At 51.5% G+C, this 15,302-nt stretch overlaps 1 protein-coding gene across 4 annotated transcripts in view; it reads left to right on the top strand.

Annotated features, from left to right (window-relative positions):
- The window catches only part of LOC109735464 (monothiol glutaredoxin-S10), a 31,958-nt gene extending 16,909 nt beyond the window's left edge, over nt 1-15,049 (top strand). Inside the window, exons 1-4 of one of the 4 annotated variants that reach the window (XM_073503306.1) lie at nt 11,961-12,268; nt 12,360-12,686; nt 12,855-13,283; nt 14,719-15,049. In XM_073503306.1, the coding sequence (XP_073359407.1) occupies nt 12,254-12,268; nt 12,360-12,686; nt 12,855-13,283; nt 14,719-14,727 (780 nt within the window). In that variant the 5' untranslated portion in view covers nt 11,961-12,253 and the 3' untranslated portion in view covers nt 14,728-15,049. Of the gene's footprint in view, nt 1-6,074; nt 6,150-6,412; nt 6,440-8,442; nt 10,237-10,420; nt 10,810-11,960; nt 12,269-12,359; nt 12,687-12,854; nt 13,284-14,718 lie in introns of those variants that run through there. The other 3 variants (XM_020294682.4, XM_040396980.3, XR_006667219.2) reach the window with 3 other exon arrangements.
- Nucleotides 15,050-15,302: the final 253 nt, after the last annotated feature.

The raw sequence follows: 15,302 nt of genomic DNA, 5'->3' as shown, positions 1-15,302 counted from the left end.
CATTCGGAAGAGATCGCGCCAGACATGACCAGTGAACTCCGGGTCACGGTCGCTGACGATCGAAGAGGGGAACCCGTGGAGGCGGACGATGCCGTCGAAGAAGGCACGCGCCACGGAGGCGGCGGTGTAGGGGTGGCCGAGCGCAATGAAGTGTGCATACTTGGAGAAGCGGTCGACCACCGTAAGGATGACGGACTTGCCGCCCACCTTGGGAAGGCCCTCGATGAAGTCCATGGAGATGTCGGCCTAGACCTGAGAGGGCACCTCAAGGGGCTGTAGCAGCCCTGCCGGCCGCAGTGTCTCCGTCTTGTTGCGCTGGCACGTCATGCAAGACAGCGCCCAGTCTCGCACCAGCGCCCGGTCGCCGGGGATGTAGAAATCTGCTCGGAGAAGGTGGAGGGTCTTCTGCACGCCCTCGTGACCGGCCGAGTGGGCCAGCAGCAAGGTCTGGTGACGGAGATTTCCGTGATCCGGCACGAGCCGGTGCTCGTGCAGGAGCAGGCCATCAGCCATGTGCCATGGCTCGTACAGGTCGCCGGCGTCGAGGCGCTGCCGAAGGAGCTGCGCATATGGAGCGATCGCGGTGGCCCGGCGGATGTCGTCGATGAGGGCGAAGGAGGGTCCCGAGCGGATGCAGAGGGCCACCCCCACGGGGTCGACGGTGTCGGTGTCGTGGTCGGCGTCGCGGCGGGACAGTGCGTCGGCCACGGTGTTGAGGCGGCCCGGACGGTACTCGACGATGAAGTCGAAGCCAAAGAGCTTGCTGATCCACTGATGTTGCGGCACGGTTGAGAGGCGCTGGTCCAACAAGAACTTGAGGCTGTACTGATCCGTGCGAATACGGAACGGCCGCCCCCAAAGATACGGCCGCCAGTGACGCACAGCCTGCACCAAGCCGTACAACGGGAGGTGCTTAGAAAAATAAACCGAGTTTTTCCGAAGTACCGGTGCCTATTTCTACAGGAGAGACGCTTAGTTAAGCGTCTACTTTGTACAAATAAGCACCGTTGCTTAAGGAAAGCCTGGTGTATTTCTCTAAGCACCTCCCCTAAGCATCTCCCATTGTACAAGGCCTAAGCTCCCTCTCGTAGGCCGCGAGCTTGTGATGGCGCGCAGCGAAGGGCCTGCTGAAGAACGCAAGCGGCCCATCCCCCTGATGGAGGACAGCGCCAAACCCCACGCTCGAGGCGTCGCAGTCCACCAGGAACAGCTTGTCGAAGTCAGGTATCTGGAGGACCGGCCCCGTCGTGAGAGTCTGCTTGAGGGTCTGGAACGCCTCGGTCGCCTTCGTATCCCAGGAGAAGGCGTCGCAGCATAGCAGGCACGTAAGTGGGGCCGCGATGAGGCCGAATTCCCGGTAGTATCCAACGAGGACCAAGAAGTCGCGGAGGGCCCGCAGCGAGTGCGGCATTGGCCAAGCCGCGACCGCCGCGACCTTGTCGGCATCCATAGCTCCGCCCTCCGCCGAGATGACGTGGCCGAGATAGGCGACTGATGTTGTGCCGAACGAGCACTTCGAGCGCTTGAGGTGCAGATAGTGCGCTCGAAGCTCGTTGAAGACGATGGCCACGTGCTGCAGGTGCTCCGCCCACGATGAGCTGTAGATAAGAATGTCATCAAAGAAAACAAGCACAAACCGACACAAGCAGGGGCGGAGCACGTCGTTCATCAACGCCTGGAATGTCGCCGGGGCATTGGAGAGCCGAAGGGCACCTAGAACTCGAAGTGGTCATGATGAGTGCGGAAGGCTGTCTTCGTGACATCTTCCGGGTGCATCCGCAACTGGTGATATCCCGAACGGAGGTCGAACTTGGTGAAGAAGCGTGCCCTGTGTAGCTCGTCGAGGAGTTCATCCACGACGGGGATAGGAAATTTGTCCTTGGACGTCTTGGCGTTGAGAGTAGGGTAGTTGATGCAGAAACATCTCGAACCGTCGGCCTTGCGCACGAGGAGCACCGGTGCGGAAAACGGTGACGTCGAGATCCGGATGATGCCCTGGGCGAGCATGACCGCACACTGCCGCTCCAGCTCGTCCTTCTGCAGCTAGGGGTAGCGGTACGGCCACACAGCGACGGGAGCGGTGTCCGGCAGCAGGTGGATACGGTGGTCGTAGGGCCGGACCGGTGGCAGGCCCTGCGGCTCGTCGAAGAGGTCACTGTGCTGCTGCAACAGGCTAGCCAACAGGGGATGCTTAGCGTCGATGGCGGCCGCCGTCAACTAGGGCTGAGGGGCCGCCGGGGAGGCGCCGCCGACGCCCTCCCACCAAACGCGGCGACCCAGGTGCCAAAAAATCATCGTCATGGCGTCGAAGTCCCAGAGGATGGGACCTAGAGTCCGCAGGAAATCAACGCCGAGGATGAGGTCGAAGCAGCCCAAGTCGATGCCGACGCGGGTGACGGTGAAGTGCTCGGCGCCGATGACGATGGGGACATGCTGAGCAATACCCTGGCAGTGGAGACGGTCACTGTTGGCCACGGTAACGCGTAAATGCTCTCCTCGGTCGGCTGCAGCGCCAGGCGGCGCATGGTGGCCCCTGGCAGGAAGTTGTGGGTGGAACCCGTGTCCAGGAGTGCGAGGAACCGCTCGCCGTTGATCATTACCGGCAGCAGCATAGTTTTCTCCGTCCGGATGCCCGCGAGTGGATGGAGGGAGACGACGAGGGCGTTTGCCTGGGCCGGTCCAGGTGGAATCTTGTCGGCCAATGGAGGGGCCGAGTTGCCCAGCCCGGCGGCAGCGGCGTCCTCCTCAATGTAGTCCGTGGCCTCCAAGTAGAACAGGTGCGGGCAAACGTGGCCCGGGACGTAGGGCTCGTCGCAGTTGTAGCACAGCCCTGACGGCGGCGCTCGAGTTGCTCGGCCGGGGTGAGCTGATGGAAGGGGCGCGTCGGGCGCCGCGTGGGCCTGGGCCGGATGCCCCGGCGCTTGTGGTGTCGGTGGCGGCCTGGCGGGCTGTCGGGCGCCCCGGGACGGTGACGACTGCTGCATGGCCACCGCGCAACGCTCGAAGGCGCGGGCATAATGCATGGCCGTCTGGAGGTCCTATGGTCCCTGCATCTCCACGTCCACGCGGATATGATCCGGCAGACCGCCAACGAAGAGCTCGGCCCGCTGGGGGTGGCGATCGGCAGAGGACATCGGGCCGACAAGGACGGCGCCCCAGCCGCGGAGGTGGCCGGCGGCGGGAGGGTGGCGGTGGGAAGAGGTGTAGACATGACCGATCCCGAGACAGCTGATACCAGATTGATAGGAGCTGGGATCCTACCAGGCCTAGCTCTTAGGTTGTAGGGTTGGAAGGGAGGGTGGTGAGGAGCTGGGCGCGAGCGGCGGTGCGACGGCGCCGTGGTCGCGCGGTGGAGGAGGAGGAGATGGCGTAGGAGGCAGCTAGGGAGCCGGGCAATAGTTATGACTTATTGCTTAATTCCAAAACGTGGCCTTACAAGTGTTTATATAATCCTCGAGGTGCTAATAAAAATAAAGATAAGTTGGGCCTCGTCCGGCTATAAGTGACGCCGGTCATAACAGGCGCATTCTCTAGGGACTCTAGAGCGCTCCGCCAAGGACGCATTCACCTGACAAGTCCCGAAACTACTCTTTCACCTCAAGTCCGCTCTGTCAATGGCGCATTCTCGCCTACAGCTATGAACCTACACCCACCATTTCCATGAGTCACTCGGCACCCAAACCACGTCTACCATAACAAGGCTAAGCACGATATTACATAATACAAACAGTACACACATATGGTGACAAGGAATAATGCATAGTAAATATAGGATACGTATCGTCAGAAGTGAATTTGCTTTTAGCTGATGAAGAATTAATATCTCGTTGATGTAGTAACGCTCTCTGGAATTTACTCGCGATTTATACTGGAAGTGATTGCAATCAAATAGACCTGAAATTCAAATAAAGAACCAAATGAACAACAAATATTATATAATATAGATATTCAAAAGGAATATGATAGATGGAACTCCTACGGTGTAGATACAAAGCACATTGATTTGGATCTATAATATAGATAATCTCCTGTTGACAAAATGGAGCAAAGAGAAATTTTGCCGGGAAAGTGGACGGCAGGCCTCTGGATTGGATTTGCAGTTGAAAAATGCCTGTTTTGAATGAATGACATGAGTGGATGTGCCTCGTGAAACGGATCATGAGAATATCTGCGATTTTGCCGGAAGTGCACCATCTTTGAAATTTAGATGGCTCTGGTGTAGGTTGGCTCGAACTAGATAGATCCAACTGCCCGAAACAGAAAAGTTTCAGCATAAACATTGTGTAGATCGTTGATTTGAAGCTACTCATAAAAGGAATTTGAAAAAGAACAAACAAGTGCAACAAATTTGATGAATTCGTGTGGAAATACCTCTGAACTAGATTACAAAATTGGAGAGATACGATTGACGAAACATGAATTTCTTTCTCTGAATGGATTCGTCTTGATGAGGAGAAACTTCTCTGTATTGAAGTCCTCCCTATCCGATGAAGTTTTTGAGGTCGAGTCGTTGAATCTCCTGTCCAGGAAGCGCTGGGTTTCGGCTGTGCTGAGAAGACAATGGAGCGGCTACAGATTGTTTAGGTGCGAGAAAAAGGGAGAAAAGTAGTACATGGTCAAATATTTATTGGTGGAGGAGAGATGGATATGCGTGGCTTGCATGAAAGAAAACAAGGCGGTGGCACATTGTGTTCTTACAAGATTTCCTGAGAAGGAAGGAAAGCAACGAGCCTACATGAGCTCGGGATACTGTTGGGCCAGCAGCAAGCAGCCCAATAGAAAGAAAATAAAACAAAGGAAGAAGGACAGTGGGCTCAGCCCAGTTAAAGGATAGAGAGAGAGAGAGGCATGCCTGTGCTGCGCGCATAGTGTTGGACTGTTTTCTTATTACTAGATAATAGGAAATTGACTGGTTAAATAAAATACCAAATCACTTTCAGAAATATTACAAAACTATAATTACTAATATAGAGCACAGAAAAGATATTTCCACCTCAAATATTAAATGTACCACATATAATATTTCTATAAGCTACATTTTGTGCTTTATCAATATTCCTTGAAAATTAATTTAGGGTTCTAGACAATTCCGTAAATATTTTCTAAGTCCAAATAAATAGCCAAAAATATTTAAAGTATTTGCAACCTATTATCTTGAAGAAGTCGTATTATCGCCTCTCATGATTGTTTCGAATATTTTTGAAGACCCAATTTAAAATCCAAAAATAAACTTTTGGGAAAATCCTTTTATTCCCTCTCATTTGAATATTCATTTAACTCCAAAAAAATGCACATCCTAGTCAAAATTAACTAAAAGCAAGCAACACAAGCAAGTTTTAATTAATCCTATTAAAATAAATAACATTCCAAATTTGAAAATTTTGGGATGTTACAGTGCAATTCCACTCAAGTGTGTCAACAGTTTGGGGATTTTAGATGGATATAAGTTTGTGCCTTCCAAACTATTTGAAAGTTCTGTATGCTGTGCTCCTGCTACATTCAATCGGTATTCCTTTAACAGGTTTAGAGAATTAGCATGATACATGTCGGCTTCCCTACCACGTATTCCACTTTACTCTTCTTATTTTGGTCAAAATTTTCGTTCTACTCTGAACCATAATAATTGTACTAGCAAAAGTTGCCTGAACTTCCAAAATCCACGCATCGCATGGTATCTCTTCGCCAGACTCACCTGAACTAAGAACTCTGCCAGCCGCACCATGCGCGGATTTTGGAAGTTCACGTGACATGCGCACACAGATACACCACCTGTCAAATAACTACTTAAATATCTGCATCTGTTTCTGAAATTAGACAAGATACATGCCCTATTTTGTGAGGACTTGGCCCTTCCATGGTTTTGGTGGTACAAACTTAGCTGCTCATGTTAGCATATTGAAACTGGCACGAATCATCACTCATTTTGTGTCTTTGTACTTTAGGAACTCGCAACTATGATTTTTTTCCTAATCATCTAGCACCAGGAACAGTGTGTAGATTTTAGAAGGCAATGGTTTTGGATGTTAATGTGCACCTTGGTATTTTCGTGCAACTGACATTTTTTCTCCTTTCAGGTGCTCAGGGACCACAACTGCAAAAGGTGTTAGAGAGGTTAACTGGACAGTCCACCGTCCCTAATGTTTTCATTGGTATGTAAAGAAGAAGAAAATCAACCTTGTGTTTTTCTCCTTTGTTTATCACCTTAGTATCGTAAATACTTTATGGTTTCTCCTCAAATTAACAAGGAATATCTCTAGTGGATGTGTTCAATAAGCATAGATAGACATATGCACATTTGCCCTTTGCCTTGCCTGTTACAATTTGTCTTGCTGGAATTCACGTACATATATGCTGTGATTTCAGTTCAGGTGTTGCATGCAGATTTCTGACCAATTGTTTTATGTTGTTTCAGGTGGAAAGCACATTGGAGGCTGTACAGGTACTTATGCATGTGCTCTGTGTTGAATTCTGATCAGTCTTTACAGTCATACTGCAAATATGTCAAGTGATATCTGTGTGCCTGTATAAATAGTTCGGATTGTATTGTGCATGCTAACTTCATGATATGTTCCAGTGCTCCTAAGACATTTTTGTGTTATGTGAAAAAAACATGGTTCCTTTTCTTCCTTGCTTCTGTGATTGATTCAGTCACAGTTGCATATACTGCTCGCGTTCAGAGTACGACCACAGTGGAAGGATATAAAGTAGGTGATCATGAATCATGCTCTGTGATTTTATCTTCCCTAGACAGGGTCTTGAATCCACTTGGGGGATCTTCTTCTAGGAGGCCTTGATCTCCAAAGGAGTAGGTAACAGGTGGATGAGCAAAGCTCTATCTTCAAAAGCTATCACAATGCCAACCCTAAAATGGTGGAGGAGTATATATAGTTTAGGGGGGCGAAGGAGTACATGGGCCTCGGCCCAAATCATGCACCCAGGCACCGTCTGGATGATCCGGGTGTTGGTCTGGATGGTCCGGGCTTCGTGGTCTGGATGGTCCGGGGCAGCGTCCGGATGATCCGGACGTGTCGTGCTGGTTGTCCGGACGTCCGGGTCCGTCCAGATGATCCGGCTTCGTCCGGGGGCTTGCTGTTCTCATGTCGCGTTGTAGCCGGATCGTCCAGGCCGGGGTCCGGATCATCCAGGCCGGGGTCCGGATCGTCCGGTCTGGGGCTGGATCATCCGGACGGCGGTCTGGATCGTCCGAGCAAGTCCTGACTTGGCCTTTTTCTCCTCCGTCTTCGTGATTGCTTCTCTCCTTCAATTGTACTTGCTCCTTAGCTTCTCCATGGCTGGCTCCTTGGTACCTGACTATGCAAACTGTTTCTGCTTGAGGTAGTAGCCATGTCTCGTGTGATTCGAAAGGGAGTTGCGAGAGGAGTGATGTCACCTCGGTCTCGAGAGGTCTTGCACGTGTACGTGTCATGGGTCCACTTGGCACTTGGTGAGACGACGGTAGGTCCATGGGGATGACCTTGGGATGCTCCGCATCAAGTCGTATCTAGGGTTCTAGCCCATAGTTGGCAATTGGAAGAATTCAGAATAATCCCCACGCCAGCCACAACCCGGCTGTTAAGTAGGCCGAGCTTTATAGCTAACGGTGAATAGTAAATGAAGGGGTACAGTAAACGGTAACATATCCAACGGTGGCGACTGGACGCAGTGAAAGAGCTACCTTGGGCCGTCCGATACTCTGAATCGGTATTTGCCAGCTAGGCTACACCTAACTGAACTGTTAACTGAAGATGCAGGTTCAGAATCTGACAACGAGCTCATCATACCGCAGTCCGAGCCGCGCCATGGTGTCAGCAGGCACGTGCACGATCCCCTCCTAGGTGACGAACTCGAGCACGCCGCAGCGGGAGGTGTGCAAGGTGGCAGCGTTCTGGACCTGGAACGCCAGCAGGTACTCCACCTGCACCCAGCTAATCCAGTCCAGCGCCAACTGCGGCATGACGACCCGGTTGTCTTCGTCCGCGCCCTCCATGCCCAACAGCAACATGGGCCGGCACCTGTAGTGCTGCACAAACCGGCAGTGCAAAACCGCTGTTGCCCGAGGTACGCCTGCCACGCCTCCTCCCTCGCCTGGTCCTCCTTGTTGTTCCAGTTCGACAACAAGGAGCCGCCGCCCGCGCCCTTGCCGGTGAAGGTCACCACCACCGGCCAAGACAACGCCTCCTTTCATTCTAAGGAAAAGGGAAAGGGTGTGTGAGAGAGAAGGGATGGGAGGAGAAGCGGAGGAGGAGAATTACCTGGGAGGCGAGGTGAATCGAGCTATGAAGCTCAGCGCCGGTGAGATGAGATCGCAAAGCAACAAGGGGGAGGGGACGGAGCAACATGGGTTTGGGGTGGAAACAAGAGTCAGTGAAGGAGAGGGGACGTGGAAAGGAGGCTCGAATCATGGGAAGGCTCGCCGCCGGCGCCTGGTGGCGGCGGCTGTGCTGGCCGTCGGGGGAGGGTGGGAAGGGATACGCTGGTGTCAGGATGAAGGGGGCGAGTGAAATCCAAGAGAATGACGGGTGAGGGGCTGGGATTTGGTGTTGGCAAAGCTTACGTTAGACTGTATAAAATATGTAGCCTCTGTACAAGTCTTGTTGTCTGTATTGTACACTTCCGTGTACCCCTTATATATATATATATATATATATATATATATATATATATATATGAGATAGCCACACCCGTTAAGGGTGTTGAGCAGAACATGGTATCAACCCAGATTGGTCCTATGTCTTCTGTTGTCGCCCCAAGCCCGATCGCCGCCACTGTCGCCGCGCCGGTCTCTGCCACGGCCACTCCTTCGTTCCTGTCTTCTCATCTGCTGGCCTTGGTCTACTCTGGCCTGTCATCCGCGATTCCTCCTGCGGGGCACCGCGTAACGCCTGCGGGGCACTACGCGGCTTCACCCGCGATTCTGCCTGCGGCGCACTACGCGGGTCCGCTCGCGATTCCGTCCGCGGTGCCCTACGCTGGTCCGCCCGCAATTCCTCATAGCGCAGCGCCCGCAGTGTCTTACGCGACGGTGCTCGTGACTCCCTCTAGCGCTGCTGACGCGGCTCCCTTCAGCGCAACGCCGCCGCCGGTCTATGGCAGGTACCAGCCGATTCCTCCAACCGCGTCATATCACGGTGCATCTGGTGGTGCTCCGCCTCAGGGCTACAACACGCCGCCCTATGCTGCTGCGCCGTCTTTGCCGGATTATGTCGCCGCTGCTGCGCCGTTCTACTTCGCGCACGTCATCCCGGTGAAACTCACTACGGATAACTATTTGTCGTGGCGTGCGCAGGTGTTGCCGCTCCTTCGCAGCCGCTACCTAGAGGGTTACATTGATGGCACACTACCGTGTTCTCCGCCGCATCATCCGGCGTATCATGCGTGGGTGGCTCAAGATCAAGCCATCCTCTCTGCGATTCAGTCCTCTCTCATCGATGGGGTTTCGTCGCTGGTCCTCTTCGCTGCCACCTCTTGGGAGGCGTGGTTTGCTCTGCACACAAGCTTCGTGTCTCAGCAGCAGGCGCGTGCTCATGTCATCGCACGGAGCTTGGGGAGACCAAGCTTCTTGACCATCACCGACTACTTTGACAAGATGACGCGCCTCACACACTCTGGCCTCCATTGGCCAGCCTCTTTGTCCCGAGGATTTCACCACCTTTGCGATGAACGGGTTGGATGACGACTATGATAACCTCGCCGAGAACATCAATGGTCGTGACACCCTGCTCCAGCCCCGTGAGCTCTACCCACGCCTCCTCGCCATGGAACAACGCGTGAAGTCCCGTCGACCCAACCCGAGCTTTGCTTCTGCAAATGCCACCACTCGCGGCAAAGGGAAGCACTACAGCCACCTGCTGGAGGCAAGGTGCTGCCTTCGACTCCACCGACCTCGCGCCCACCCGCGGCCGGCCCCATGCCCACAACCGGGGGTGGTCGTCCGTGTGCTTGCTGCCCCTCATGCGGGATCTAGCTCCCTTGCCAGCTCTATGGTCTTCCGGGGCACATCGCTTCTCGCTGTCATCGCCGCTTCAAACAGGACTTCCTTGGCATTAGCAACAACGGCAAAGGCAATGATAAGCAGGCTGCCTTGGCCACTCATGAGCATGGACACACTCCATCATATTCTATCGACCCGACATGGTACATGGATACGGGCGCTACTCATCACCTCACGAGTGAGACGGGCAAGCTCTCCACTCAGGAGCCATATCGTGGTCCAGGTTCGCACCGCCAACCGAGCAGGTATGCACATATCAGTATATCACATGTTGGTCAGCCTTCGCTTCTTACTCATAAACCTAAACAATTACATCTTCTCAATGTCCTTTGAGTTCCTTCCGCTACACGTAGTTTGTTGTCTGTTCCTAAGCTTACTCGTGATAATAATATTTTCACTGAGTTTCATCCTTTCCATTGTTTTGTCAAGGACCGGGACACGAGGGACGTTCTTCTTAGAGGTCGCCTGCGCCATGGACTTTATGCCCTTGATGTGCCGCCTGTTCCTCAAGCTTTCAGTGGTGTGCGTGTGTCACCTACTACTTACTGGCACCCGCGGCTTGGTCACCCTGCCATTCCCATAGTCCATCATGCTTCATCGTCATGACCTTCCAGTTGTGTCCAATAAAAATACTGCAACAGTTTGTGATGCCTGTCAGCAAGGCAAGAGTCATCAGCTTCCGTTTTCAGAGTCGAGTGGTGTTGTCAAAACTCCACTTGAGCTTGTGTTTATGTGTGGGGCCATGCCCAAACTTCTGTGAGTGGTCATAATTATTATGTCAGTTTTATTGATGCTTACAGTCGCTTTACTTGGCTTTATTATCAAGCGTAAATATGATGTGTTTGATGTTTTTCTACAATTTCAAGCACATGTTGAGCGTCTTCTTAAGCATAAAATCATCCATGTCCAATCTGATTGAGGTGGGGGGGGGGGGGGGGGTGGGGGGTGGGGGTGGTGAGTACTACAACCTCAATGCGTTCTTCAACAAGCTTGGGATTTCACATCGTGTGTCTTGTTCTCATACGCATCAGCAAAATGGCACTGTTGAATGTAAGCATCGTCATATTGTTGAAACTGGCCTTGCTTTGCTTGCCCATGCATCAATACCTTTTCGTTTTTGGAGTGATGCTTTTTTCAACGCCTATTTTCTTATTAATAGGCTTCCTACACGACTTCTTGGATGAAAACACCACTTGAACTCTTAGTTAATGAAACTCCAGATTATACGTTCCTCAAGGTTTTTGGGTGTGCGTGTTGGCCTCACCTTCGCCCTTATAATAAGCGTAAGCTCGAGTTTCGGTCCAAACAGTGTCTTTCTTGGGTATAGTTCTCTTCACAAAGGTTACAAGTGCCTTCATGTTCCGTCCAATCGTGTCTACATCTCTCGCGATGTTGTGTTTGATGAGAATGTGTTCTCGTTTTCGCCTGCTCACCCCACTCCTCCACCACCTTTGCACTCTACCTCTCCGTTGCCTGGTCAGTTTGTTGATATTGCATACTCTCCTGCGTTGCTTCCTAACCATGCTGCAGGTATCGGTCGTGGAGCTCGTCTCGAATTGGGAGGATCAGAACATGCTGCTACACCTGGCTAGGGTGATGGGCACATGCATGCCCCATGCATTCCTCGGCCGGCCTCCCCTGCCACGTCGCTTGGGCCGGCCTTGCCTGCCCCGTCGCCGGACTGGATGGTGCGCCTGCCACGTTGCCTGGGTTGGCCGCGACTGCCTCGTCGCCTGGTCCGGCCTCTCCTACCCTGTCGTCTGACCCGGCCTCGCCTGCCTCGTCGCCTGGGCAGGCCTCCTCGGGTCCCTTCGACAGGACTAGGACACCTGGCTCATCATCGTCGGTAGCCCCGCCGACCGCGTCTCCGGACGCGCCCTCCGCATCACTGTCACCATCTCCGGTGCCACCGCCACCTCTGGTGCCACCAATTGCTGCTGCTCAGTGGCCTCATACCCGCAGCCGGTCTGGTATCGTTTGTCCCAAAGAACGAACGGATGGGACGGTTGCGTGGCTTGCAGCTTGTGTGGCGCACTTGCAGGATGATCCGGCTGCTAAACCACGACACTTTCAGGCGGCTCTTGGGATTCCTCGCTGGCGTAGTGCTATGGAGCAGGAGTATCAGGCACTGCTGAAAAATGGTACTTGGCAGTTAGTTCCTCTGGTCTTTGGTGTCAATATCATTGATTCCAAGTGGGTCTTCATGGTTAAAAGGCATGCTGATGGTTCTATTGAGCGCTATAAAGCGTGGTTAGTGGCAAAATGATTCAAATAGAGGTATGGTCTTGATTATGAGGACACTTTTAGCCCGGTTGTTAAGCCGACTACCATCTGCCTGCTGATGTCCTTGGCTGTTACTCGTGGCTAGTTTCTTCGCCAACTGGATGTTCAGAATGCCTTTCTACATGGTGTTTTGGAAGAGGAGGTTTATATGCGTCAGCCACCAGGATTTGTTGATCCTGCTCGTCCTCACCATCTGTGCCGTCTGGTCAAGGCGCTATATGGGCTGAAGCAGGCTCCTCGTGCGTGGCATGCTAGGCTTGGCTCCGCGCTTCGAGCTCTTGGTTTTGTTTCACATCACTGTTTCTTCTTCAGCGACCTGAGGTCACGATGTATCTGTTGGTCTATGTTGATGACATTATTCTCATCAACTCTTCCAATGCTGCTGCTGATCGTCTCCTGTCTGCTCTTACTGGTGAGTTTGTTGTCAAAGACTTTGGCACTCTGCATTACTTTCTTGGTTTGGAGGTTGCTCGGTCCTCTGCTGGATTGACTCTTTCGCGGCACATGTATTCTATGGACCTGTTGCGTCGTGCTGGTATGCTGAAGTGCAAACCTGCTGCTACTCCTATGTCTGCCACAGATCGTTTGTCTGCTCTTGATGGATCCTCTCACTTCTGATGATGCCACTGAGTACCGCAGTATTGTTGGAGGTTTGCAATACTTGACTATCACTCGACCAGACATCTCCTATGCAGTCAATCGTGTGTATCGGTATCTTCATGCTCCTCGGACTTCCCATTGGTTAGCTGTGAAGCGCATTTTGCTTTATGTCTGTCTCACTGACTCGTATGGTCTACTTCTTCAGCCTGCATCCTCATGTGAGCTTTCGGCATTTTCAGATGCGGATTGGGCCGGGAGTCCTGGCGACAGGCGATCCACAGGGGGATATGCAGTCTTTGTTGGTCCTAATTTGATCGCCTGGAATGCTCGCAAACAGTCTACGGTGTCTCGCAGTAGTACTGAAGCTGAGTATAAGGCGGTTGCCAATGCCACTGCTGAGATCATATGGGTACGGTCCTTATTGAGGGAATTGGGCATATCTCAAGCTCAACCACCTATCCTTTCGTGTGACAACATCGGTGCAACATACTTGTCATCTAATCCAGTATTTCATGCCTGAATGAAACACATCGAGTTGATTTTCACTTTGTGAGGGAACACGTTCCACAGAAGCTACTTCACATCAAGTTCATCTCCTCTAAAGATCAACTTGCTGACATCTTCACAAAGCCTTTACCACAGCCACAGTTTGTAGGTTGTAGGCGCAATCTTAACTTGCTCTGTACCTCAGGCCACAGTTAAGATTGAGGGAGGGTGTTAGACTGTATAAAATACGTAGCCTCTGTACAAGTCTTGTAGTCTGTATTGTACACTTCCGTGTACCCCTTATATATATATATATTGAGCAGTTTCTCAAACCCTAAGTTTAACAGCTTACACCCCCTGGAATCTTAGAATGAAATCCTATCCTTGATTCACGGGCAGCCAAACGAGTAGATATTGGATTTCGCAAATGAAATCCATCGATTGCAACCCAAATGATGGGTACCAAACAGGCTGTGAAAGGAAATGTAGAGCATTCTCTACCTTGTGCATTTAAAAACAGGCAAAAGCCTGGATGATCGAAGTCAATTACATGGTAGCCTATGTAAATGCTTTACCGAAGGTGTAGCTGCCCATAAGCAAGGCAAAAAAAAAGCAGTGGGGTTGGGGTTGGTGGTGGTTTTGAAGGTGAAGAGTAGACGAACAAGAGAGCACATGTGGAACTAGCCTATACTAAAGTCTTTATGTGGTCTGCTATGTCTCTGAAACGGTCCAGCACTTACTGTAAAAGATCCTTGCGTTCCGGGAGCCTCAGAGATACCGCACAGGCAGCAAGAACGACTTGCCATAGGCGATTACGAGCTTCGCCGAGCAACACGGACATCGCAAAGTCAGGAAGGCTGTTTGAGTTGGTGATGATGTCAAGGATTTCCGGTCGACCCCAAACTACGTTGGCATGCTTGCAGCGTAGCAAGATATGGCTGATGGTTTTGCCAGCTGGGCATAAGTCACAGCCGTTGTGGGGGGTGAGTTCAGTCCATTGCTTCTTGGCCATGTTGCCTTTGGTATTGAGCCGTCCACGGAAGGCAAGCCAAAGAAAAACTCGGTGCATGTGTGACGCAGGTGGACACTGCGGCTGGAGTGATGCACGGTGGGGAGATCGTGAAGGACAGTAGTGGGTGCCGCAGCCGGAGTGGCTGGCGGCGGGTGACTCGCGCTCTAGTGCTCTCACGCTCTCCCGTATTCTTACTCTGACTCTCCCCGCAGTGCCTCTCCCTTGCTTGTTATCAACACGATTGAAAATTCATTGATTGGAGCAAGCAATGTATTTTGCTTGAAATTTCAGTGTTAAAGAAAATAAATCCTTTGGTGCTCACATTGGCTTTATCCTTGTTTTGTAGATACAGTGAAACTTTATCGCAAAGGGGAGCTAGCAACAATGCTGACGGAACTGGACATCAAAGTGAATCATCATGACAAGATTGAGCATGACTAGATTTCTGAAGTACCGGAGCAGTCTGGGTTTATTGGTTTGAGACGTTACTAGCAAGTTAATTTTTTGTCGCGTATATCTGTTGCTGAAACTGTAAAGGAAGAAAACCCTCTGAATTCGACAAAAAATCCGAGTTGGTGTAGTGTTATCGCGAATCTGAGTTCCTATACTGTCAAAGTGTCAATGCATATTTTGATTTGATTTCTACACTGAAATGCAATAACATGATCGTGTGAAAAGCAGCACTTCCATGGATGATTGGGTGATGGCATGTGTGCATGCAGTTATTCACTGATTTGTTTGACTCCGGGTTTCTATCTGTCCTATGGTATGCAATGCAGGGGTGGGCAGGCGGGCAGCCATCAAGGTAAGAAAAGGGGAATCCTGGAATCTTCTCTCTATATATACTACTCCCTCCGTAAACTAATATAAGAGTGTTTAGATCACTACTTTAGTGATCTAAATGCTCTTATATTAGTTTATAGAGGGAGT

The sequence above is a fragment of the Aegilops tauschii genome, chromosome 7 (genome assembly GCF_002575655.3).
Source record: "Aegilops tauschii subsp. strangulata cultivar AL8/78 chromosome 7, Aet v6.0, whole genome shotgun sequence".
In the NCBI taxonomy this organism is placed as follows: Eukaryota; Viridiplantae; Streptophyta; class Magnoliopsida; order Poales; family Poaceae; genus Aegilops; species Aegilops tauschii.
Note: the sequence above shows the minus strand (reverse complement) of the source record. Positions and strands in the feature narration are given on the sequence as shown.